Source organism: Zea mays, chromosome 6 (assembly GCF_902167145.1).
Source record: "Zea mays cultivar B73 chromosome 6, Zm-B73-REFERENCE-NAM-5.0, whole genome shotgun sequence".
Lineage (NCBI taxonomy): Eukaryota > Viridiplantae > Streptophyta > Magnoliopsida > Poales > Poaceae > Zea > Zea mays.
Genome location: NC_050101.1, coordinates 154,074,139 through 154,099,871, shown reverse-complemented (window position 1 = coordinate 154,099,871; position 25,733 = coordinate 154,074,139). Strand labels below are relative to the sequence as shown.

The 25,733-nt window shown below is 42.3% G+C and overlaps 4 protein-coding genes and 1 long non-coding RNA gene across 12 annotated transcripts; all 5 read left to right on the top strand.

The window, feature by feature from the left end:
* The first annotated feature begins 2,937 nt into the window (after positions 1–2,937).
* On the top strand, positions 2,938–5,135 carry LOC109940637 (protein ALP1-like). The gene is made up of 2 exons (XM_020540243.2): positions 2,938–3,262; positions 3,337–5,135. Exons 1-2 carry the CDS (start codon positions 3,024–3,026, stop codon positions 4,367–4,369), a joined length of 1,272 nt encoding a protein of 423 aa, XP_020395832.1. The 5' UTR covers positions 2,938–3,023; the 3' UTR covers positions 4,370–5,135.
* Positions 5,136–8,711: 3,576 nt separating this feature from the next.
* Positions 8,712–11,942, top strand: LOC100280017 (uncharacterized). Of its 8 annotated transcripts, none has more exons than XM_035959540.1 (4): positions 8,712–8,830; positions 8,913–9,093; positions 10,905–11,302; positions 11,464–11,942. In XM_035959540.1, the coding sequence occupies exons 1-4, from the start codon at positions 8,744–8,746 to the stop codon at positions 11,794–11,796; spliced, it is 999 nt and encodes a 332-aa protein (XP_035815433.1). In that variant the 5' UTR covers positions 8,712–8,743; the 3' UTR covers positions 11,797–11,942. The 8 variants fall into 8 exon arrangements, with proteins under 8 accessions (XP_035815433.1, XP_035815432.1, XP_035815434.1 ...); XM_035959539.1 differs by having other exon boundaries at positions 8,904–9,093; XM_035959544.1 differs by lacking the exon at positions 10,905–11,302 and adding an exon at positions 9,189–9,236 and having other exon boundaries at positions 8,729–8,830.
* A 2,361-nt stretch (positions 11,943–14,303) lies between these two features.
* LOC103631504 (inositol polyphosphate multikinase IPK2) lies at positions 14,304–14,979 on the top strand. The gene has a single exon (XM_008652401.3). The coding sequence runs from the start codon at positions 14,308–14,310 to the stop codon at positions 14,977–14,979; it is 672 nt and encodes a 223-aa protein (XP_008650623.1). The 5' UTR covers positions 14,304–14,307.
* Positions 14,980–15,583: 604 nt separating this feature from the next.
* On the top strand, positions 15,584–17,653 carry LOC103630310 (actin-interacting protein 1-2). The gene is made up of 3 exons (XM_020540242.2): positions 15,584–15,822; positions 16,597–16,783; positions 17,257–17,653. Exons 1-3 carry the CDS (start codon positions 15,599–15,601, stop codon positions 17,485–17,487), a joined length of 642 nt encoding a protein of 213 aa, XP_020395831.1. The 5' UTR covers positions 15,584–15,598; the 3' UTR covers positions 17,488–17,653.
* Positions 17,654–20,280: 2,627 nt separating this feature from the next.
* Positions 20,281–25,453, top strand: LOC103630309 (uncharacterized). The gene is made up of 7 exons (XR_002262893.2): positions 20,281–20,593; positions 22,645–22,759; positions 23,027–23,461; positions 24,286–24,474; positions 24,585–24,665; positions 24,783–24,895; positions 24,987–25,453. It is a non-coding gene; the product is annotated as an uncharacterized lncRNA (long non-coding RNA).
* The last annotated feature ends 280 nt before the right edge of the window (positions 25,454–25,733 follow it).

Below are 25,733 nucleotides of genomic sequence, written 5' to 3'. Positions count from 1 at the left end.
TTATTTTAGGTCTGACATCCTCAGTTTCATTCTTTATTGACATTATCCAGCTTGATAGGTTGCATGTTACCATCCTTCACTTGTAAAATCTCAACCTCTTGGTGCCACTCATGTGGTACTTATCGAATAAGAGGGTGTCACTCTGTTCAGACTCATGCGGTACTGTCGAGGGAGGTGAGACCAACCTGAGGTTGTTGCTGCCGAGTAGTTTATTTGCTACTTCTATATCTAGGCGAGTCTGAACAAGAGGTTGCTTATAACGTGAACTTATAGAATTGTCTTGGCTTCGTGTTTTCTTCTATCACTAAGATTTTGTCTCTAAACAAGTTTAAGGTTATTCGTAACAAGTGTTTAATATTAGTTATGGTGATGGTTTACCACACGAATTTTGCATATCATAATGATGTTTGTCGTATTCCGTATCTATGTTTTATATAAATTTCTAACTTCCGTAGCAACGCACGGGCACATACCTAGTAGAGGCATAAGACGGTTGTTACAACCACCTCTTGGTTGCCATTTGTTTAGTCTATCTTGTTTAGAATTCATAGTTTTCCTCTATAGGTAGTTACCACTTGTGCGAGTGGATCCACAATGATTTTATCTGTCGACTGTTCTTGTGAGCAGGTATTGTTTCATTTTAGGAAGGGTCGCCAGATCGGCCCACAACTTTCGGTTTACTTCAATTTCAGTTTGTGCCCTTGTTGAATTTTGGAGTCTTTTGCTCTTGAGTTCTTCCTTTCTCTTCTCTTCGAGTTCTTGTTTTTCGGGTGTTGTTGGGATTTGTTAGTGGGTGAGGTATACTGCTAGGATCACTACTTACGCCCTGTCGGTGTAATTTGTGGTTGTGATCTTAGCTGATCTCGTTTTGGGTTTGTTCTAGAAAACTCCAACAAAACCTCAATTTTGTTAGTTTTTTCAGATCTGTAGTTGATTCACAAGTCCGATTGAGCTCAAAAATTGTGTAGACCTTGGAAACATATTTTTCCAGGTGTGTACAGAATTTCATCTCAATTGGAGTTTGTTTGCTTCAGTTTTGCATGTGACAACAAAATTTCATGCTCCTGAAATCAGCACCCGTTCGCGACACAGTTTTGGACTGATTTAGACTTTTCGGTGTCCGATTTACGATCCATTTGTTTTGCTGATCTTGTGTGGGTATTAGGAACATTTTGAAATCATGAGATCACTAATTTGCTGATGCGATTTTGATTTGAGTGCTTACTTTATTTCAATTGAAGTGAAGTGCTTATTTTCAGTGTTCAGCAGTAAAATTTGATTGGCTCCCACCTATCCGTGTTTGGTCTCCTCAGTCCTCAATGGTCCATCATTACTTCATTTTCTCATTGATATGCCCATTCTATTCAGAGGTTACTTCAATCTCCTTTATCTCTAGTAATTATTAATTATTTATTGCCAACAAAATTAGGATGATACCATTGTTTACTTATTGGTGATTTATTGCACTGATGACTTATTTTCAGGTTTCAACTAAACAACATCATGAGATATCAAAGTCGTATGGAGTTACCATGGTGCCATATTTTGTTTTCTGCACGGTAGTTTCAATTACTGAATAATGTGTGCTTTTCTATATTTGGTTTGCAACCTTCCTGTTTTTATTCTGATTAGGTACATCCAATGATGTACCTTGTGGATGCCTATGACCAGGAGCGGTTTGCCACGTCAAAGGAGCAAGATGCCTGGTCATGGTTGTTAATGGTGTCGGTACATATGTGTTAATGGAAGTATTGCAAAATCTATCATCTAGTAAATATTTTTTTGTTCAACGTATATAATTACAATTAACAACGAGCACTAAGTTGTACATGGTCGCCTGATATTTGTCTTTATTCAGAAAACTCGTAATTTAATACAAACACGTATGATGTTGATGGGTGATTGGTGATTGACTAGTAGGATAATAACGTGAAATAAATAGATACAAGGAGACAACATTCAATTGTTATATTGCTTGCTAGTAGTGTACATGTAGCTATGACCGATATTATTTGAGGCTTTTTATGTCACTTGTCATTGAAGAGAGGAGATGACTAGAATGTCCAATTATGCTATAATTTGTCACATAAGAATATAACTTTAGTTTATGTAATAATGCATAATATGTTTTTCCCTAATATCTCAAATAAAGGATATGATATCTCAAATAAGGGATAAATATGGATTCAATTAGATAAAAGTAAGATCCCATAAGAATGGATGAAATTGATATTACCCGTTTCTGTCTAATTTCTAGTTTTTTTCGTAAATACGAAAATAGATGGATCAAATGTGAAAACGGTACAGTTCGTGATGAGATAGGATTTAACGCGTCCTTTTGCGACTCTAGTCGTAGTCGCCAGGCTGGTGCTAGCTGGTGCGGCCGTTGCAGTTCACACCGTGAGACTATCCGCAGCCGTTCCCCCTATATTTTTCCCCCTAAATCTTACTATGCAGCCACGTCAGCAAGATTCCCTCCCCTAAATTTACTCGTTCCGCAACCGTTCCCCCTAAATATTCCCCTACATATCCCTCTACTCATTAAATATACATTTCCCTACAACTAACATAACTAACTTGTTTTTTCATTTTTATTTCTTTTTTCAACACGTTGTCATTACTACATGAAACTTGGTTCACAAATTTTTTTAAATTATTACTCTTAATTAAGACATACTTAGTACATAATAAAATATTACAATATTTAATTGTAATCCATCTTACAAAATAGAGAGGTACAATAAATGAACCTCACCGGTATTCGGAATTGTTCCATTCATTTGTGCATGAACTTCTCTGAACCACACTTACTTTCGAAGACAAACCTTTCAGTCGTACGCTGCAAGGCACGACTATCTTACGATGCAAGACACCATTGCCTTTCATACGAAGCCACGGATGGCTTTCAACGGAAGCCATCTTCCCTCCCCCCCAACCTTTCCTCTCCCCTATATATATTCAATGAACCTCTACCATATTCTTCACCCATAGTACTCAGTGAATCAAGTTATCGAAAGTTCGTTATGTCTCCTAGCCATACGGAAGATGAGTTTGCTTCGAGTGATTCGAGTGATAGTGAGGATGAAACTCTTTTGCTTGTCAACCTACTAACCCTAAACATTGCGGCGCAGCACCTTCACCGCCGACGGTCCGGTCTACCCCGCCGTGTCATTCACAGAGATCATTTCGCTGGAGAAAACCTCATCCAACATCACTACTTCGCCGCTAACCCAGTGTATCCACCGCATGTGTTTCGTAGAAGGTGCGCACTTCATACATTAGTCTTATGTCATCATTTGTTCAAGTTTTGACAATTACGCAATACCATTTATATAGGTTCCGCATGAGTAGGCCTTTGTTTCTCCGCATCCTGCAAGGTCTTCAACAACACGATATTTACTTTACACAAAGAGTTGACGCAACTGGTATGCCCGGACTAGGACCATTACAAAAAGTATGTGCGGCCATGCGGATACTTGCTTATGGCTTACCTTCAGATGCGGTAGACGAGTATATTCAAATTGGGGAATCAACGGCTAGGGAATGCCTTCATCATTTTTGTCGCGCAATCATTGATTGTTTTAGTGCTTGGTATTTACGCACTCCAACTCAAGATGACATTAATCGCATCATGCATAATAGTGAGTCGCGGGGTTTTCCTGGCATGTTGGGATCCATCGATTGCATGCACTGGGAGTGGAGGAACTGTCCAACGGCATGGCGAGGTCAATTTTGTGGTAGAAATGGTAGGGCATCCATGATACTTGAAGCTGTTGCAACGTATGATCTATGGATTTGGCATGCATTTTTTGGCATGCCTGGGACAAACAATGACGTGAACGTGCTCCACCGTTCCCACGTCTTTGACCCAATCACTACTGGTCGAATGCCCCCTGTCAATTACACAGTTAATGGTAATGCGTATAACTTCGGTTATTACCTCGCTGATGGTATTTACCCAAACTGGCCTACTTTTGTGAAAGCAATCCGACACCCATACGAGGAAAAGAAAGTCTACTTCACTCAGATGCAGGAAAGTTGCCGAAAGGATATTGAGCGTGCTTTTGGAGTACTTCAAGCCCGGTGGGCGGTGCTCCGTGGACCAGCTTATGGTTGGGATCGTAATCGTTTGACAGAGATAATGACGGCTTGCATCATCATGCATAACATGATCGTTGAAGACGAAGGCCCATTTGCTGCAAACATTGATTTCGGAGACAACTCTTCAAGGATTGATTCATCTCAAATAATAGCGGAAGGACGTGCCGAATGGGTTATTAACCACTTCGATCTACGTCGCCAAGATAGATCGTGCTCCCTTCAAAATGATCTTGTCGAGCACTTATGGAGTCGCCGTGGAAGTATGTAATACTAGAGTGTCGTAGCAGCTGAGTTCGTACTTACTATCACTACTTGTTATGTGTTCTCGTCTAAGTTTGTATTCGAATAAATAAGCTACGTTTCACAAATTTGCCAAACAGCCTTGTACATTTTAGTTCACATACTAAGTTTTATTGTACCACACACAACGGAACATAAGAAATCATGTTTTCTTGAACAATTTATAACATACCATTCGATTGTCAATAATATTGTTCAAACATTTATGACATCCAAGCTCATTATTGTCTAATACAACAGCAAACAACTTAAGAGACAGTGGTTCGACCAAACAAATACGGTTCCGCATATTACAAATTCGTAAACGAAGTAACCTAAAATTGTCTCAACAAGTGTGAATAGCACAGGCGCACAGCGTACACAACCTTTCATCATTGCTCAAAAGTAAATATGAACTGCTGCAATTTTTTTTCTGTTCCTTCATGACAACCCAAACTTCAGGATCTACATCTTCTTCGTTTGTCGACAACAGCATCTGCAAACGTTGTTCTGCCGATTTGAGTTCTTCTAGTTTGAGTTCCCTTTGTCTTATGCTTAACTTTTGGGCTTCCAAGTCCAATCTCTTCTTTTGTATCTCCCTATCTTCTTCAGTGGTCTTTTCTTTTTTTTCCCCCTTTTCAATGGACCTCTGTATTTGTTTCTCAGTAATTTCTTGTAATCGGCTTAAGTACTCCGGGGACGAAGATGAACCAGCTTTCTTTCTCTCAGCTTTACTGAAATCACGGCCACGGGGCCTTTTTCCTGAGAGTCCAGCGGATCCACTGTCAGTCTCCGGTGTTTGCACTGATGGACACCCCGACGAAGGTAATGATCTTGCATGTAATCCTCTAAAAGAGTGTCCTTGACATATGCTCTCCCATTTGGGTTCCCCCTTCAGTTGATGCCAGCAGTGCATATAATGAAATGGTTTGCCCTCCTCATGAGCGAACAATGTGGCTGCCTTCGATGTCTGCAAAGTTCGAATTCATTGTACAATTAGTTGCAGCAGAGACATATGTAGTTGATATAATCATCGTTTCATTAGTCGTACCTTATCGTCATCACTTAGACCACTTTGTTTTTCTCGTAGAACTCTCGCGTAGTATCCAGAGAATTTACTGACATCAGCCCTTATCTTGTCCCATCGGCTACTGAGTGCTCTGTTAAGTCGACAAGGAAATTCCCCCCTTTGTTCATTGTACCTTTTTTCAATTCTGGCCCAGAGACCCTCCCTCCTTTGCCCAGTATTCACAATGGGGTCACTACTTATTTGCAACCAAGTAGTACAAAGGAGTCTGTCTTCTGGGGCTATAAAGTTTTGTTCCTTAGATTTCTTTTGTTTTTGAACTGGAGGTGCATTTTTCTCAGGACTATTGATGTCCTGAACACTGTGTTCAGCATCTGACTCCAAGTTTACAGGCATTTGTGGTATAGTATTAGAACCCTGCAACGGTGTACTTGATAGTGAAGGTGGATATGAATCCGTGTATGGACTCATTCCCACCGAGCCAAGAGGGTTCCTCACAAAATTCATGTAGTGATTCCAATATAGTGCAGATTGGGAAGCAGGGATCATGGTTGATTGGGAACTAGTGTTCCCTGCCTGAATTGGCGCCCACATTGTAGTTGGACCTTGACCAGGACTAGGAAAATTAATGTTTCCCATCATGTTGCAATCGACTGGATTCTGCTGCATGTAACCTGTTGGCCATAAGGGTGGTGGTGGAGGAAATTGCTGGGCATTTGACGGATTCGACATCGCCTGCGACGATGTCGCATTGCTGGCAGGGTCCATGCTAGGATATGTGGAGATGGCACACATTTAGTCTTTTGAAACACATTGTAGCCAATCGACAAATCGAGGTACGTTAAACTTAAGACAAAGCATATAAAGACACTCAAATAATAGAACCATAATTTCATCAACTTATTAAGGACTAGCATCAGAACATTTAAGAGTCATCACAGTTCGCAGACGACAACGTTCTGGACATCATACTAACTTAAGCGGACGAGGTAGCATGGAGAATTAGACATACATGACACGACTAGTTCGACAACATGACAACTACGAGAACCCCAGTAGTGGGTTGTTCAAAAGCAAATCCTGCTTGTACATCTCGAGTACAGTCAACTAATAAATATTCCAATAGCTATTACGAGTTGACCTATCTGAGTCGCTGAAGTACCACTCGTCACTCACATCCGGGCAGTAGAACTCCTCTTCGTCGACAGATGGTTCAGTAACTGTTGGAGGGGTCGAAGGAGATGTCGGTTGAACACTTATGTCATCCCCCTCGTACTTAGCAATTTCAGGAAAAGCTTGGACTTTTGCCTCTAAGGCATCTTGGTGAAGCAAATCAAGTTTTTCTTTCATGGCAAAGAGGGTTCTAGCTAATATCTCTTCGTCATGCATGTGGTCTAATGCATGATCTACTAATCCACGAAGGGATTTTGTGGCATCCTCGGCACAGTCGACAAGTACTTTAACCAAAGACTTCATGGTGTCTTCTTTCGAGGATGCCATTCGTAACTGTGCTGCAAAGAATAATAAATGAACAAACACTACGATTTCCTTATGAACCAAACAGGCGGAACGAATTCAGAACAGGCCTACATATTTATCAATGATGTTGCATGCAACAAGTAAAGATTTCAATTGTACTAGTCATATTCAACCATGGAACATAACATAATTATATTAGTATAAGACTGGAATTGTTATGACAGGTAAGGCCAACTTATGGGAATTAGGAATACCATAAATCTGACAAGTTCGATATATTGTTGTATCATGTGCTCATGGACTAGAAATAGAAGCAATGCACTCATTGTCCAGCACTAACAGATGTTTGATGTCAGTCTTGTATATAACAGTTAAGGAAATAAATAACAAACAATGCACTCCATGTAAGAAACAAACAATGCTTTAATGCGAGGGTTGAACAAAACATTGTAGGATACAAAAAACAAGGTATGTACTCCATGCAAGCACAAACATAATGAACATAATAAATAACTGTCTGCTCAAACCATATCTTGCAAAAGAAAACTTAATGTTAATGGGAAGATATGCACAATACTACAACACAATTAATTTAGGGTTATACACAATACTACAACAGAAATAAAGAAGTTGTTGTATGAATATAGAAACCTACTATATGAAGGTGGACAATTGTTTAGTTTCGTCCACTCGTATACAAGGGTGACAAACAAATTGGGGGGTAGTACAGCAACACAATGAGGGTTCCCATAGACCTCACACTATGAATGAACTTGAGGCATACTAAGTTCAGAAGTAATGCCCCCTCTGATTATGTCAATGAGAGTTTTAGAACGCATAATAAACAATGAACATTACACTGAGTTGGTTGAATTAACACATTGTTGGGCACCCAACTATTATCACTCTACTACATTTTATAAAAATGACCTGTTGTTGTGGACAGTGGTCATCCTAAATTAATTGGAGACGACTAGAGTTGAAGCCAGTATGCAAGCAACTTCGTAGTTTAGGGATTACAAATTTATGGCAGGTGAAAAACCTGACGCCCGAATTGTAAGCACAACCAAAATTAGTTGGACCAAGTTTGAAATACATTAACCGGGTCAGTACCTTAGAAGTGTGAAACCCTAATAGGCAGAGCAGATCCGCGGAAATGAGTGAACTGGGGATTCATCGGTTGTTTGCGGATGAAATATCTTACGGTTCAAAGGATAACTGGATTGCCGTATTAAAAAGATGTTGAAAGATGTGCGGAAGAGTAACATAATCATTACGGGTCCAAGGGCGTACCTCAAGATCCGAAGATTTGGGCGGTAATAAGACGATTCGAACTGCTGGATTGGGGATCCGATGCTGGAGTCGATGGTCGGACGGTGAAAGCAACCAAGCAGTGGCGACGAACCTGGAGGGAGCCGGATTTGCGCCCTCTTCGTCTTCGGTCTTGAACGGAGCACCTTGCTGACCACCTCGGCTTCGTCGTCCACAGCTCCGACGCGGACCGGCTCCCTAGCGCGCCCGAATCGCCGTCGCCTCGTCGCGAATCGCCGAAACGCAGTCGCCTCGAACAGGAGAGAAGACGACCGCGAAGCTTCCGGTCCGTGCCGCGGGCGGATTCTTCCGCGCGAAGAAGTGGAGGGGGAGTGCACAGTGACGCCCTGCATCTGGCGTGAGAGAGAAGAGGGCGGCGGCGAGGGGAGGCGGATAGCGGCGACCGCTGCGGCGGTAAGGGGTGAACAGTACCCCCTATAGCGTGCACAGTGATAGGGGAGGGGGTGCGAAGGGGGGGAGCGCTGCAGATAGTCTGAGAGATCACTTGATGGCTTCTCGCCTTCTCTAGACTCTAGCCCTCCATTTATGTCGCATAGTCTCCTGCGTGGATCACGTTGTCTCCTCTTTCTCTTGCGCTGTCCCACTATCGATGAGCTTGGCTGCTTCTCCAAGGTTGGCTGCGCGCTCAAACCGTCTTCAACAGTTGCCTCTTGGACCACCTCTCCTAATATTGTAGTTCGTTTAGGGGATACAGTCCTCTTCGCTGGCGATTTCTTCTCTCACACTACAAGGAGGGGAACTCTACGAGCTCGCGCTCGTTGCCTGCCATCCCACTTCCTCTCTCCACCTCGTCTTTGGAAGTCTCCAAAGCGATTGTGCAGTCTGGCAGGACAACCTGGAGGATTCTTCGCCGAACGAGTTTTCCGAGCGCGGAGGTCAGTACCACGTTCATCATCGTCACCGCCGTTCTTCACTTTCCTCCGGTGATTCGTTCTCACTCGTCGACGGAAGGGTGCGCATCGATCCACAGCGTGACCTCTCCTACCCGATCTGGTTCTTTGGATCTCAAACTACTCAGGTACGAATGTACGATTTGGTTGCTTTGTACTTCGTGTTCCTTTGTCCCGGGCAAATCCGTTGAAGAACTACAACGATTTTGGCTTGATTCGGTTGGAATCTAGTTGATATGTGTGTAGGGAACTAGGGATTACAGATCAGTGTGTTAGGTTCGCACGATTCATCGATTAGGCCATAATAGTTGACATAGTATATGTTTATTCCATGGCAACGATACAAATATTAGTTAGGGTTAGGGACTGTGTGCACCTTCAGTTCGTAAACATAGGAAGAAAAGTATGTCAAACTGTTGTAAATTGGTTTACAATGTTTTCATATATTTACTGAACCTCGAATGTAAAGCTAGATAGTGATATGTCACTTAACCATGCATTGAGCTAACAAACAACTTTATTTATGCAGTTTGAAACCTTATTAGATGTCTTCAACTAATTGTTGTTATATATTCTTTTGCTCTTATATTCTTTGTTGCGAATTCATTTCATTATACTTGTACCCATGCTTCTTGTTTGTTGACACATGTAACAATTACATAGTCTATCGAAAACATACTACAAACTGGGTGAATGCATTAAACCCTTTTGCCTGTCAATTTATCTAGTATGAAATGATTCGGAATTATTGAACTACTTTTACCACATCCGCATTACCTCCTCCTTATCATTTTGTTAGGTGAAATTTGTTTCCTTGAGTACTTGAAATTGAACCATCAGTCCACCTTTGCACCTAATACTTTGACATATGATCTATGTCTAGCCAAGGAGTTACTCCCTTAGGATAGGAATCAAGATGAGCATCCAAGATGCCAAACTGCTGCAAACCTTGGCCCTCAATCTTAGATCCATAGTGGAAACTAGCGCATGCAAAATTAGAAGTTTGCTAGAAGATGCTTTCATGCAATTGGGTGATGAGCATTACCTTATCAATGTTCTACTTGCTATCCAACAAGAAGTCGAGGTGATGGAGCAGGATAGGTCTACTAGTGACGCTGAGATGGAGGGGACCGAGGAAGAACTGAAAGCTATGGAGCTCGTCGACATAAAATCTTTTAGCACCCCTTCCTCCCATGGATTGTATGAGCCTAGTGACGCTAACTCATACGACTCGGTTAGGTCTAATAGGTATAACATTTGGAACCTGTAAGTAAGCCTGTTGTTGTCTCTATGTAGAAGTCTTCGTCCAAATAAAGAGGAGAGGCTGCTGCTTCCGTGGCGTGATACGAGAGAACGGGGCGAGATAGCGCAATGGGAGGGAATTAGAGTTAGAGCCTAGAGTTATGTGAGAGAGCAAGCCAGAGTGATGGAGGTAGAGTAGGGATGGGGAGACTTGGACCACATATTGATTACAAAGAAATGTACAGTATATATTAAAAAAGTGTTGGCGAACGACGATGGTGTAAAGGCTAGCAAATTGCCTTATAATTACTATTTATGTTGAGTATAGAATATTAAGAAAAAGACATGTGTGCCCTATTGGTTTGTTTAGCGTGAATATAAGTTTAGAAATAATAATTATGATTCGAATTTTTATTTATATATAATTTTAACTTTTTTATTATTTAAATGTGAGGAAAAACGTTGCAGCTTATTTTTCTATTGACATGGCCTTCTTGGAAACTGGAATGAACCCCCGAGTTTTAATGGCCTTCAATTTTTTTGCTACTCCGTAGTCTCCGCCACTGCGCCACACCACCGCGTCGCAGCAATGCCGCCGCCGCGACGAAAGCGGAAGGCGGCCTCGTACGAGCCACGGCGGCGCTCGCCATCCCGCCTGGAGTTTCGTGCCACAGTGGACGGCGCGTGGTACGAGGCACGCGTGGCTGTGCAGTGCGGCGCGCTGCGGGTCATGTACGAGGAGTTCCTCGAGGAGCAGGACGAGTGGTACGACCCCGCCGGGCTCGCGACTTCCTCCGCGTGGGACGTAGTCAAGCTCCGCGCCAGGTTTCGTGTGCCGTCCACACCCCTGGAAGACACCCAGTGCCGCGATCTCCAAGCCGGCGCACGACTCTGCGTCTCCTGCTCGCTCGACGGCGGTGACCTCAAGTTCTACGACGCCATCCTCGATTCCGTGTGTTCCTTCTATTTCATCCTTGCACATAATACGCAGATGCAAATGACAACGTCGTTTGTTTTATTTCTTGTTTGGCGTTTGAGATCTGAGACCGTTTGTTTTATTTCTTGTTTGGCGTTTGAGATCTGAGACCGTGAGAGCTGGACACGCTGATGCAGGTGTATCCAGCGGCTCACGAGATCGTTGACGGCATGGAGCGGTGCGCCTGCCGTTTCGCGGTGCAGTGGTCGGATGGACCGCGCGCTGGGAGCATGGAGGAGGTCGGCATTGAGCGGGTTTGCTGCGTGCAGTCCTCGCCGGTGCAAGACCCAGTGCTTATGGAGTTCCTGGACGGCGTGACCAAGCTGGCCGGGGATGCCAACGTGGAAACAGTGTCTCAGGAGATCCACGTCGCGCCGGTAGTCAAAGGCGGCGTCCCTGCAAACGCCCTGCAAACGCGTCACCGTGATTTCAACGGAAAATTTGGTCCAGCAAGTAGGCAAGCGGTTTGATGTGCGTGGTTCTGAGGTTGGCTATTTGGTGCCTCTGATTTTGTGTTGCTTTAACAATCTGATCATGCACATAAATCTTCTCTTCCAAATTCTCTATCCACTTGGTTTGAGTTCGGCCGTTAAAATACTAACTAATGTTTCGTTCATGGATCATGGTTACCCTGTCACCCTGAAAGGCCTGGTTATCTGACGAACACAAACTATAGGAAATCTATGGGAACATGAAGTTAATTAAACTACAGAATTCCATACTGAACTATACGAATTTATTTCATCAATGAAGGCCACATTTTCGCAAACTAGCAAGAGTGCCTCATATCGAAATGGAATTCCAATAGAATGTTCAACTACCCAGAGGATGCATTGAGAAGTTTTATCAGGATTACTTCTACTATTCCGCACAATGAACATAACACTCTCTTATGAAGCATCCTGAAGACTGAAGTATAATCCAAAAGGACGTCATAATGGAGTATAGTGTCTGAGTTCAATCATACACCATGTGCCAAGCCAGGTTCACGACATTGCCATCTGCCCCATGGACAGTGTCCAGCTGATACCCATAGTCGTACGAGAGTTCATGCAACAGTTACATCATAATATTGGTTCTCAGCCAGCCCTTTGCTTTAGAAAAAAAAACAATTAAGAAGGTGTTTGAATGCACTAAAACTAATAGTTAGAGACTAAAATTAGCTATAGACATTCCAACACTCTAGCTAATATTTTAGTTATCTACCAGTTATCTAGCTAATTCTAGTATCATTTTTAGCTAATTAACTATTAGCTCTAGTGCATTCAAACACCCTCTTAAACAACATTGTGACTGTACGACAACACCCGACATTTCGACAAAGGGAAAAATGGCAATGTTTTTCCTTAACAAGAAAAATATTGACCACTTAAAGCAGGGACAGATTAGCTCATCAATTTCTAATAGGAAAAAGTCTAAGGGCTAGTTTGGCAACTCCAATTTTCCAAGTGAAGAAAATGAACTAATTTTTCTTGGTAAAATGGATGAAAAAAATGAGGTTGTCAAACTAGCCTTAAATTACTCCCCTCACCTAGGCTAATTTGAGAACCTCATTTGTCAAAGATATTTCCATTTTCCCAAAAAAATTAATTTATTTTCCCTTGGGAATAGGAATCCCTTAGATAATTAGAGTTCCCAAACTAGTCCTTAAAGTTTCTAGTATCCTTCTACTTCTACTCGTTTGAGTTGGTTTGATTTACCCCTTAACAGATTATTTATTTATTTATGTACAAATTGAGTTTTTGGTTTAAATTTTGTTGGTTAGTAGCTAATAGCATAATTTAGCCAAAAAATTATGATTTTTTATAGTTATCTTGATAGATTAGATATCATATAAAATAATAACTTAATGATATCCAACTAAATATGAAATAGTGATGGAATTTTTTAAACATATTCTAATAACATAAGTTATTATGTCCTCATTCACCTCAGAAAAAAATAAACTTAAAATTCAATTTGTATATGGTGAAACGAAAAAGACAAATTTTCCCCTAATAAAATTTGTCTTTTTTGCTTCTCCATGCAAAAGTGGAATTTCAAGTTTATATTTTTAAGGTGATTAAACACGTTATAATTTATGTTACCAAAATTATATTAAGAATTTGTATCATTATTTTCACATTTATTTTTGCACCATTCAAGTTATTATATTATCCTTTCATTAACCTATGAAAATAATTATAAAAAATCATATAAATATTTTAAATTATGTTATTTGCTACTAACCAACAAAATTTGAACTGAAAATTCAGGCCCTGTTTGGGAACAAAGTTTTTCAAAACCACAGTTTTTGAAATACTATACTATACTTTAGTTATGACAATACCGTAGTTTATAATACCGCAGTTTTGAAAACTGAGGTCCAGAGCTAAGTTTAGAATGCCTTAAAACAACTATAGTATTTGCAATACTTCAGTTTTGAAAACAGAGATTTTACCCAGCTTGCCAAACACCATTATGTATATAATACTGCAGTATTTGAGAATACTGTAGTATTCTTCCAAAACTGCAGAAAAACTTTGTTCCCAAACACCCGCTCAGTCTGTACATAAAGAAATGAAAAAGACAAATTCTGTTAAGGGGTAAATTGAACCAACTTAAAGGAGTGGAGGGGTAAAATAAACTAGAAAATACTTTAAGGGGTTATGTGAACATTATCCATGGATAAGGGGAGTAATTTGGACTTTTACTTTCTAATATTATTTCTGCTGACTAGTCCATATCAATGAATAAAAATCTATACTACTTATTAAGACTCTAAGGGTAGCCTGCCTTTTTTCGTTCTGCCATCCGTGAATCTAGACCGTTCACTTCGTCCAGAGCGATCCGACCGTGCTCCGCCCCCCGCCCCCTCCGCCTCGCTCGTTCCAGCCGTCCCTGCCTTTGGCAACCACCCCGCCCCCAAAATCTCTTTCTCCACTGCGCCGCAAACCCACCACTTCCACCATCGCCACCCGTCACCCCTTGCTCCCCATACCATGTCCGACCTCCACCCGCCGGAGCACCAAGTCGCCGGCCACCGCGCCTCCGCCAGCAAGCTGGGCCCGCTCATCGACGGCTCCGGCCTCTTCTACAAGCCGCTCCAGGCCGGCGACCGTGGGGAGCACGAGGTCGCCTTCTATGAGGCGTTCTCCGCCCACGCCGCCGTCCCAGCCCGCATCCGAGACACCTTCTTCCCCCGGTTCCACGGCACGCGACTCCTCCCCACCGAGGCGCAGCCCGGGGAGCCGCATCCGCACCTCGTCCTCGACGACCTCCTCGCGGGGTTTGAGGCGCCCTGCGTCACAGACATCAAGATCGGCGCCATCACGTGGCCACCGAGTTCGCCGGAGCCCTACATCGCCAAGTGCCTCGCCAAGGACCGCGGGACCACGAGCGTTCTGCTCGGATTCCGCGTCTCCGGCGTTCGAGTCGTCGGCCCCGAGGGCGCCGTGTGGCGGACGGAGCGCCCGGAGGTGAAGGCTATGGACACCGTCGTTGTCCGCCGCGTGCTCCGGCGCTACGTGTCATCCGTTGCCGACGAGGGGATTGACTGCGTGCTCGCGGCGGTGGTGTACGGAGGAAAAGGTGGAGTCTTGTCACAGCTGCGCGAGCTCAAGGCGTGGTTCGAGGAGCAGACTCTGTTCCACTTCTACCTTGATCTCATTTGAAGAATTCGGATGTTAGGGGAAAGCCAATGGTGCCGCCTTTTTGTGGGATGGCCGTGATCGGGATTCGGGAAAGAGCATAGAAAGTGCTATGATTCGATGGTTCGGACTGGCATTGGCCGTTATCTGATGATCTGGCCATACGAGGCCGTTCGAGGGATGTATTCTATGAAGTGATTTGCAATGGGGATAACGGGATAGCCCTTGTCCCCATCAAACGTGGATTGTTGAGGCTTGTGTGCAATGGATGAAGTATTTGTTGAAATCGGGACGATTTTGGTTGGTGCCCTCAATGACCAGCCTGCTCCAGGGCCCAGGCATGCATCTGAGGTCTGAGCCCCAGTGCTGGAAATTCAAAGGCATGGGAGAGCTGCCTGGTCCAGGTAGTTTGCCTGGGGGCAAACCAAACAGACCAGTCCTTATTCCTTAAAACTTTCACATGCTCTTTATCTTATTTTGGATTAAGCATCACCATCAATTGGCATTAGCTTAGGCACTTAGACTATACATGTACTGTTGTTTGTTTGAATGATGATTATTTGGTTGACATTTAGTTCATATAATAATAAGTAATACATAATTGAAGGAAAATCTTCCCTCATAGGAACAGGCGTGGGCTATAATGACTTTTTGTTTGTGTGTTCATTTCTTTATATACTTATTTAAGCTCTTTGCATTATGTAGATGGGACTCTGACAGCACAGTTGGTGAGTTTGATGGGCACTCAAAGAGGGTTCTGAGCTGTGACTTCAAGCCAACACGTCCATTTCGCATTGTGACATGCGGTGAAGATTTTCTGGCTAACTTTTATGAAGGACCACCATTCAAATTCAAGCATTCCATAAGGTCGGTAGTCATTGCTGGTTTTCAGACCTACCTAACAGTGTATAGCTAGCTCTTTGCCATAATTGTTTTGTTACGACCTTGCTTACCTTTTGCCAATGGGCTAGATATACACATCTGATGTGGATTACTATACTACATTTATTACAAGTGTGTGAATTAAACCCTTTATTTACCACTGTATCAGTGATGTAGTCATGTTAACACGGGTGTCATCTATCATCCAGTCTTGCATTTGCTTATGCAGTTACACTCTGACCTATTCTAATACAGTTTACCTTTTCTTTTTATTTTTCTCTAATTTTCCGTAACACTGATGTTTATTGAGCTTTACATGCATATAGTTTAACGCTTGACAGAAAAAACAATTGTAGCCTGACTTAAATTTTGGTTACTGCAGGATCTGTTTCAACACCTATAGTGGTGCCATTTCCTTTTTTTAGTTTACTTCTTGACCTATGCAGAAATTGTAGTTGTTTTTTTCATAATTAAGGTTTTTCAATAGATGTAAGCTTGTTCCTGTATACTAATTCTATGTCCAGTATGACAAACTGAAGCTGACACATTGTAGTTACTGGAGTACGTAGATGCTTTGTCCTGCACCTGCTCCATGCATTTAAAGTAGAATGTTCCTACTGGTTTACATGATTTGAACATTTCACAAACACTTCTTTAAATTGTTATTTATTATGTATCTATGCATCATACTGTAGCAGCATTTTACTTCTGGCACCTAGGATGCGTATTTCACATTTTTCAATTCACTTTGCATTTCAGGGATCACTCGAATTTTGTTAACTGTATCCGGTATGCTCCTGATGGTAGTAAGTTTATCACTGTGAGTTCTGATAAGAAGGGTTTGATATATGATGGTAAAACTGGAGAAAAAATAGGAGAGCTTTCCACTGAAGGCGGACACACAGGGAGCATATATGCTGTTAGCTGGAATCCTGACAGTAAACAGGTAATCCGATATTAAGTATTCTCTGTTTTTAGTTCTCATTCACAGTTCGAAATGTCGTGTTTATAGTGTACCTATATTTTCTCAGATTTGACGTGGAATTATTTGTTAGGCATGATTGAGGAACAACGCGCAGATTTAGAAAATATGCTTGATAAAACCTAACATTGTTGAACAGATAACATGATCCACTTATAAGGCTACTGGACAGTAAACAAAGTATTTGTTTTTCAACCTAGATCCCATAATGATCTAGCCTGTATCTAGGATATGCGTGATATCATTTTTTTATGAACATCTTATCTTTTTCCTTCAAATGTGTTACTTTTTTTTGTAGCATTGCACTCATGCATTTTAGTTTCTTTCAATGGATGTTTGGTGCTCATGACCTATGTATGACTATCTAATCAATATCGTATAATTTCAAGTGTTTATCCACTTCTAATGGTTTTCTCTTATTTTACCGGTGCATTCAGGTTCTAACAGTTTCTGCTGATAAATCTGCGAAAGTATGGGATATCTTTGAAGATGCAAGTGGGAAATTGAATCGAACTTTGGTTTGCCCTGGTATAGGAGGTGTGGATGATATGCTTGTTGGTTGTCTCTGGCAGAATGATCATCTCGTGACAGTCTCTCTTGGTGGGACATTTAATGTGTTCTCTGCAAGCAACCCAGACCAAGAACCAGTTACATTTGAAGACGGTTAGTTCTTTGGTCTTCTTTCCTCAAAGTAGCCCAAGAACTATACTATCTACTAGCTATGATGGTGTCATCATGAGGTGGATATTGGGTGTTGGATTTGGTGGGAGACTGATGCGCAAAAACAACACTCAAATAAAATGCTTTGCTGCAGTAGAAGAAGAGCTTGTTACCTCAGGTTATGATTATAAGGTAAGAAAAATCAACAGGTTGCCCATATCTCTATCTCTACTACTTATTAAGGCTGCAAGGGTAGCCTGCCGTTCTGTGATCTCAGCCGTCCGTTCTACCATTCTGTGATCTCAGCCGTCCGATCCTGCCCACCAACCCCACGCGGCCTCTCCCACCCTGCCTTCCGTCGCCCCCAATCCTTTTCCTCCCCGTCGCAGCGTCGCCGGCTGCCACGGTCCACCAACGACTCTTCTTCCTCACCTCCCTCCCGCTCCAGCTCTAGCTCGTCTCTCTCCTCGCCTCGCGTAGGGTTTCGCTTCCCGTCTCACCGTCGTCAGCATGGGGGACAAGTAAGTATCTCTCCGCTCCGTGCCCCCTATCTCTCTCTGCCTCTCCTAGGGTTTCGACGCCTCACTTTGATTCCCCTCCTCGATCTACTCTCCCAGCTACGATGACGAAGGCGAGCCGATCATGAACCTCAACGAACGGGAACCCTCCCCTGAGCATCAGCCGTATGAAGACCTCGATGACGACCTCGACGGCGGCGGCGATTGGACCCGCGACCGCTCTCCGACCCCCGTCCACGGCGACGACGGGGCAGGGTCCTCCTCCAAGCCCCGGAAGCACCTTCTCAAGAAGGGCGGTGGTGGAGGCATGCCCAGCGATGACGGGCTGGATGACTATGGGTTGGCGGACGAGGACGCGGACCCTTCGGCTGAGGCGAGGAAGAGGAAGGGCCGCGCGAGCAAAGAGCCCCTATTCCCCTCCCCTTCCGCTCGAGTCCGTCGCCGTCGCTCTGCCCTCGTATCCCCTCCCACGACACCGAGACAATGACGGCGTAGACCGCGGAGGAGCTCACCACCCAGATCGAGCAGCAGAAGCTCGAGGTGAGATTTCGCACACACTCCTGTCATTTCCGCAACCCTAGCTAGCTCTCACTACTCCCTTCGCATCAACTGCATCCCACTCCCCTCATCTGCGTGAGCCGCAACCGTCGTCCATCGAGCCGCCGACGCCACGCCAGGCCTCCACGCCGAGCCTCCGCGCGAGGCGCGACCGTGCCTCCGAGCTCTGTCGCCCCGGACCGCCGGCGCCGGGTAGCCGTGAGCTTCGATCGGACCTGCCCGCGACCAGGCTGAGGCGCCGCCTACCCGAGCTCCGCCCAGGCCGCCCGCCTGCTCGGTAGGACGACTGGACGAGCTCCTCTCCGCCGGCGCTGAGCAGCCGAGCTCCTCTCACGGAGGTGCGGAGGCCTTCAGGTCGAGGCGCCGAGAAGAAGGACGATCGCGTGCTCGTGCCAGATTTGGGGTCGCTCACCAGCATCCATGATAGGTGGGTGGTTCGAAAAAATCTATTACTACTAGCAGAGATACTTCTTTGATCATTATCAATCAATTCATCGTAATAAAAAAACCTGCCAAATATTCTCGTTTGGTAGTTGCCCGCTGCTTTAGCTTTTTCAATCGCCTTAATAGTAGATTATTATGTTTTTTATTATGATTTGGTATCTTCTCCGTGTCTGTGAACAAGAAATATTATGTTCCTCTGAATATAGATCGCTGAGAGTTTATTGTTCCTGGCGATGGAGGGCGCGTGAACTCTTCTACTACCTCAAGGGTGGGCAGGTGGACTATGGCGAGGATCACAACAAGACTTGCGGCCACAACAGGTTTGGGAGAATATATCACACAGATAGGAAATTCCAAAGAACACAATACATGACCATGGCCTTTCAGAAATTTATTTATCCATTAGTTCTTACATGGCTGTTCTAATTTGGTGCAGGGCACTATCCTATTTGTTACGAGCACAACCCAGTGCATTTTGTGGGGCACTCTGCTGGCGCGTAGGTTGTGAGGGTGCTGCATCAGATGCTTGCCGACAAGGTACACAAACAAGAGATTTTTCGGTTTTATTCACAAGTGATAGTTGTTTATTGCTACTGGTGGAATTAGTCATGCATATCATGTGCTTTCAGAGGGATGGTTCATGTGAGCTGGAGTACAAGATTAGAGCACCCAAATTAGGATGACTTTAAATCATTTTCTATTAACTTGGGCCTCTGCTAACACACTTTTGTAGGGATAGTCCAAGAATCTGTTTTTAGCAATGTTATCAAGTCGTATGACTAATCACGATTTGCAGGTTGATTGCTGCCATGGCAATCAACTATGCACTATGATTAGTTAGGTTGGTCGGTCTCATGGTCAATAGAATCGATTTAGATGATTTGATAACATTGGTTTTTACTCACGATTAGCTGGGCTGATCGCTACCATGGCGATCAGCTATGAACTATGATTAGTCATGATTAGTCTTGGACTGACTGATGTCATCAGTGACTAGGAATGATTAGACGATTCGATAACATTGGTTTTTAGTATGGCCAAAGTTCATTCTTAGTTTAACCTTCCCCTCACTTTATGTGAAATTGACGTGCGCTTTTGTCACTGAATTGAGTTTTTGTTTTTTATTGCATGACACTCTATGGGCGCATGTGGCATGCTGGTCTTTCTTGTTGCATGTTGAGCTGGCAGCTTGCTGGCATGCTGTAGTGTTACGAAACATGTGAACTTTAGCACTGTGGATATAGTATATATAATTCTAACACATATTGCGATACTGATCTCAGGCTTTCCCTGGTCATGATACTTCTGAAGATTGTAGTTGTTGTTATGGACGGTGGAAATGGTTGGTTCTGATGGTTTTGGTCTTTTACGGATTGTTATTGTTTTTTACGAGGGGCGGCGCAATCCTTTTCAATCTCGCATGTTGTATCACAATATGTTTTCGTTTTTAATGTTGTCCATCAATTATTCTTATATGTGTGACACCAGCATACTTATCTGTTGAATGCCATGTACAGGCAGAGGAAGTTGTGGTGGAAAAGACCAAAACAATGATAAAAAGCCTCTACATCTTGTCAAAGGTGCCTTTGGACAGGTATGTAATTTACTCAGTTACAATATTTGCTTTAGGTGTTCTTGAATAGTATACATATTCAAGTCAAATAGATGATGAAAGTTACCTGAGTGACTGATCAATCAAATTAATTTTGGGTCAAATATGGTGAGGCACGTATTTCACAATTGGTTCACTTATGGTGTAACACATTTCATAGTTCCTCATTGCCTCATGTGTTCATTTGGGGCCTGTAGTATTAGGGTATGTACTTTTGAGTTGTTAGACTGGATAGATTGCTTGTGCATTCCGTTTGATATTGGGATTTGAGAAGCTACATGTGACATTTGGAACTAACGAGAATACTATACCTTTGAGCATAAAAGCTGAGTCTTTGTTCCTTACATATCTCATGCAACTGAATTGCATTTTTATTTTATTTTAAGAGGATTAAATGCATGCTCATCTGAATATAATACTCCCTTTGTTTACAAATTATAGTTCGCTTTAGCTTTGTTCTAGGTTAAACTTCTCTAACTTCAATAAAAGTTTTAGAAAAATATATTAACATCTACAAGTTGAAATATGACCTCATTTTTATGGAGGTTGCCCTTCTTTCTGTTCTTGGAAGAGGTTGTTCCACGAGGAAGCTAAGCTTCAAGCCCTTAGATTCAGTGATGGTAATCGGCTTGCCTTGCTCTGTTTAGACTCTCTATCTTAGCTTTCCCTTTTGCCTCCCTCAGTCTTTCTATTCCTCTCTTTCTGGTTGTTTTTTTGGTATAGTTTGAGACCTCTTTGCACAGGCTTCTCTTCTTTTATATTAATAAAATTCTTTTACAATATATGTGTGTGGGGGTCTCCCCTGCTGTATCTTTCGCTAAAAAGAGTTGAAATATATGCACGGGCATTCAAGACATACTTTATGGATAATTTAATGAAACTAATTTGATGCCGTATATATCGGTTTATTTTCTGTAAACTTGGTCAGAGCTAGAGAAGTTAGACTTAGGATAAAGCTAAAGTGATTGACTCCATAACTTGTATAGAAGAGGGAGTAATTACTATTCCAAGATTTTTGTTTGAAATTTTAGTATTTGCGTTGTCATTTTGATTTTCTTGTGCACTAATTTCTTGGTCCAATTTATATATATACTACTATATTAAGGTTGTAAAAGGGTAGCCTCCCTCCCTTGGTTCTGCCTTCTATAAATCCACACAGTCTATCTATATCCCTGCGATCCTCGCCCTTGAACTAGCGGAACATCCTCCGTCTCCCACCACCCGAGCGATTTCCTCTCCCTCGCGTCCCACGCCATGCCCTGATGCCGTTCTTCCTCCTGACCGCGACGCTCGCCGCGATCCCATCCTCCCAGCCTTTCTTCTGCATAATTTCTTTTATATTATAATTTGTGTTCACGCTTAGGTAAGTAATGCCACACAATTTTTGTTTACTCCTATTTTTGTTGCAGATTGTCCAGACTGTATAATTTTTTATATCATCATTGTTGTGATTCTTTCCTGTTTAGTCCTAGGTTATGATGAACAAGTTATCATGACTGCAACACTTGTGTTCAAATGAGTTAGGCACTTCTCATGCTAATTCAAATCTCATACATGAATTTTTCATGTTTTGTTAGTGCTTCAGGGTTCTACCTTCTTAATGAAACTATGATATAGAATTAGAATAGGGCACCCTAAGAATTTTGACATCACTAAACTCATACAACAGAGTGTGCACGGCAACACTTGTTAAGTGGCAACAACAAAGCAATGCAAATGCACATTTAATCTTGACTTACAAGTGCTGGTAAACGAATACCATTTTTGTGGTAGGAATGAGCCTTCTATATTTATCGAGTTATCTAATAAACATATGAGGAGAGGCAAGAAATTGACAGATGACAACTCCACTTCATTAATTATATTTACCCATCATATCCAATATTTCTGACAAAAGATATCTAATATCACTCACTTCTCTAGGTAGTGAGTGCCTTTATGTTTGCATGCCACTATACATATTTCTTTGTTGGGATCTGGTTCTTATTCTGCTTGTGACTCAGTTCACTATTTGTGAATCTTGCTTTTGTCAGTTGCAAATCAGCTTGTACTTGTAGCAGCAGCTGGACAGGGTCCTGCAATGCTCGCTCCATGGGGTGCAGGCTCATCGTCTACCATTACTGCCTCTCCGTGCTGGTTCCTACCAATGTAAGCGCCTCAGCCTCTGCTCACTTACACTGACCGTCCAATTGATATCATCCCTTTTGTTCCATTCCATGTGTGCATCTGCACATAGTGGCGGCTGAATGTTCATTAGCCAATCCTGTCAGTGTGAGATCATCATGTATTGTCACCCTTAACCACATTGAACTTATTTCTGTTGAGCAATCTGAGAGAGTTCTGCTTTTATTGTGACCATGGGTACTCTTACTTAGTCTGCTACATATGTTAATTAACACTTTGCTTGCTGAAAAGCTAAAACCGCTCAGGGGTGTTTGGATTCAGCCACTAAAATTTAGTTGAGGCCGAGGCCCTCTTTGAGCTCTACAAGATCAGTTGTTCTATCATCGACGACGACCTATCAACCAGGTGCATTCAATAAAATTCCTCTTTGATTCCTGTATCTATCGTGCATATTCTTGTCATTCATGACGTGATTTGGGGTTGATTTGAACATCTATTTTTTTGAATGAAACATTCCTTGCACTTGGAAGATGTGTTTTTTTGTTGCTTTAGGCCTCGGACAATTTCTTTGGATTTAAATATGGAGGAAATGGTTACAAAAGACCTGGGATAGTGACACTCTGTCATCCTAGGCTAATGAGATTGAGCACCTGGTAATTCCAGCAACAGATTACCTCTTTGAACCTTCACTCTAGGATATTTCTCAAGCCATAGATTTCATCCATAGTAAGTTCTTGCCTTTTCTTGTTTATTTTTAATGCAAAAATTACATGATAGCAAATCGATACCTTTTCTGAAACATAACACCAGTGCTGATCAGTTTTCTATTATTTTGTTTTCCTTGCATCCGTGGTACCTTTTTTATATGGATTTTTCCCAAACAACAACCGTTGAATCATAGGTAGGAGAGTTTGTTGTGGCTGACTCAAAAACTTAGGGAAGAAAAGCAGGTAGTAGTTAACTCAGAAAAGGGAAATAGGTTATTATTTTGATCACTGGTCAACTAATGTTTATGTTATTAGGTATGCATTGCCAATTTGATTACGATGTGGTAGGTATGGTTACAAAGAAGTTACAACACTATCTTTTAATGCATAGTCCATTCCCAACCTCCAGATTAAGGTTCTGTTAGATTAGTGTAGATTTTCTATTGAAAAATATGAAATGAGACTAGCCATTACACAATGTCTGTCAGTCATTCAAACAAACTAGAACCATAACCAATCAAAACACGTCTATAATCTAACATTCTTGCTTTGTGTCAAACAGCAACCCATGACAGGGTAGACTTAGCTGAACGCATAGATACGTTTGCCAAAAAGTTATGCATATATAGTATATATTATGTACATATATTTAAAAAGATGACACAAAATGATAGGCTATTCAAGTAATCAACCCAAAATCATACATACAATTAGTATTGTGTGATTTTAATCAAATATACATTACAGAAAGTATGATTTATGCGATCAACGATTTTTTTACCCTTTGAAATTTTGAATACTCGGTCTCAAATTGGTAGATTCAGCATATAGTTGCCTTTTCAGGGAATGCATCACAAGGTGGTACCACATTACCCATGATCTACGTGCTCGGAGACTCCCTGGCGCCTGTCGAGAACAACAATAACCTGGTGACACTGCTCAAGGCCAACTTCCTACGAAACAACATCGACTACCTAGGGCACAAGGCCACCGGCTGCTTCAGCAATGGCAAGAACTCCATCGACTTCCTCGGTACGTGCGTGTATCAGTGATACCTAGCTACTCTGATACATTTTCATTCATCTACATATGCAATCCGGTTTGGATTTCTGATCGAGCAGCTTCTTTCTCATTCCCACCAGGAAGAAGGTAGGGGAAAAGCAGGGAAGTAGGTCGTACCACGGTGCCTCGTGCTATCGCCAACGAGGGAGCTCGCTCAACAAGTAAGCCATTGAATATTGTTTTTTGAGTATCGTGGTTGAATTTGTTTATTTTTCGTGATTTTATTTATTTTTACAAGTTCCATGTTGATTTCCTCCCGTGCACGAGTGTCCCTGCAGCCACAGGGAGACCACATCGAGCTGCACCAGAAGCGCCATGGTAAGCACTTGGACCACGAGGTGCGCAAGCACGAGGCGCGCGAGGTGCATAGGCCTCGAAGGACACTCACAATGTGTAGTTCTGATCTGATAAGTTTACGCACTTTTGGTTTTGCTGTTCATGTGCGCCCATTGTTGATGATCACGTGTCTTGTGCTGTTGTAGTTGATTGGTACTAAGGGCAAGAGGTTTGTCAAGAAACGCTATGCTGAGAAGGCGCAGATGAAGAAGACATAAGTGCTTGTTTGCTGCTCCTGTTTATGTGTTGATATTTGTGAGCCAATAACTTTTAACCATGACTGCTTTACTGGTGTATCATACCCTGAGTAGCGGTTGTGAGCATGAAAAATTGCTTACGCCCCATAGAGGTTATGACTCAGCTTGTCAGCCATCCCCAACTAAGTTGTGTTCTTCTGAACCATGCTACTTTGTTCTTTACTGCAACCTGCATTCGTTGATGCGAACAAACTAATTATGTATTCCTCTGATCATTACTTAGATGAGGAACAATCTCTTTGTATTATGTGGTCTGACTATCATGGTGGAATTTGTTTAATCTGTTTATGTGATTTGCAAAAGAAAATGCAATGAGTATGCGCCTTTGTGAAATAATAAAGTTAACTATGCATTAACTCTTTTCAAAGGCACCACAACACTTTTTGTTGGTTGATGGCATAGAATAATCTCGCTTATCAGTTAAAATTGTGAATTTGTGGGGTATTTTTTGGGCCGCTATAGAACATGTCAAGAATGAATAATGCTACAGATCTGCTCATGGGTAGCTAGAACATCTCAATCAATTCTACTCTTTAATTCTAATCTAATGGATATCACAAAATCTTGGGGAGATTTTTTTTCATCAGTATGATAACTAGAACATATTCAACAATTTTGTTGTGTTCATCAAAACAC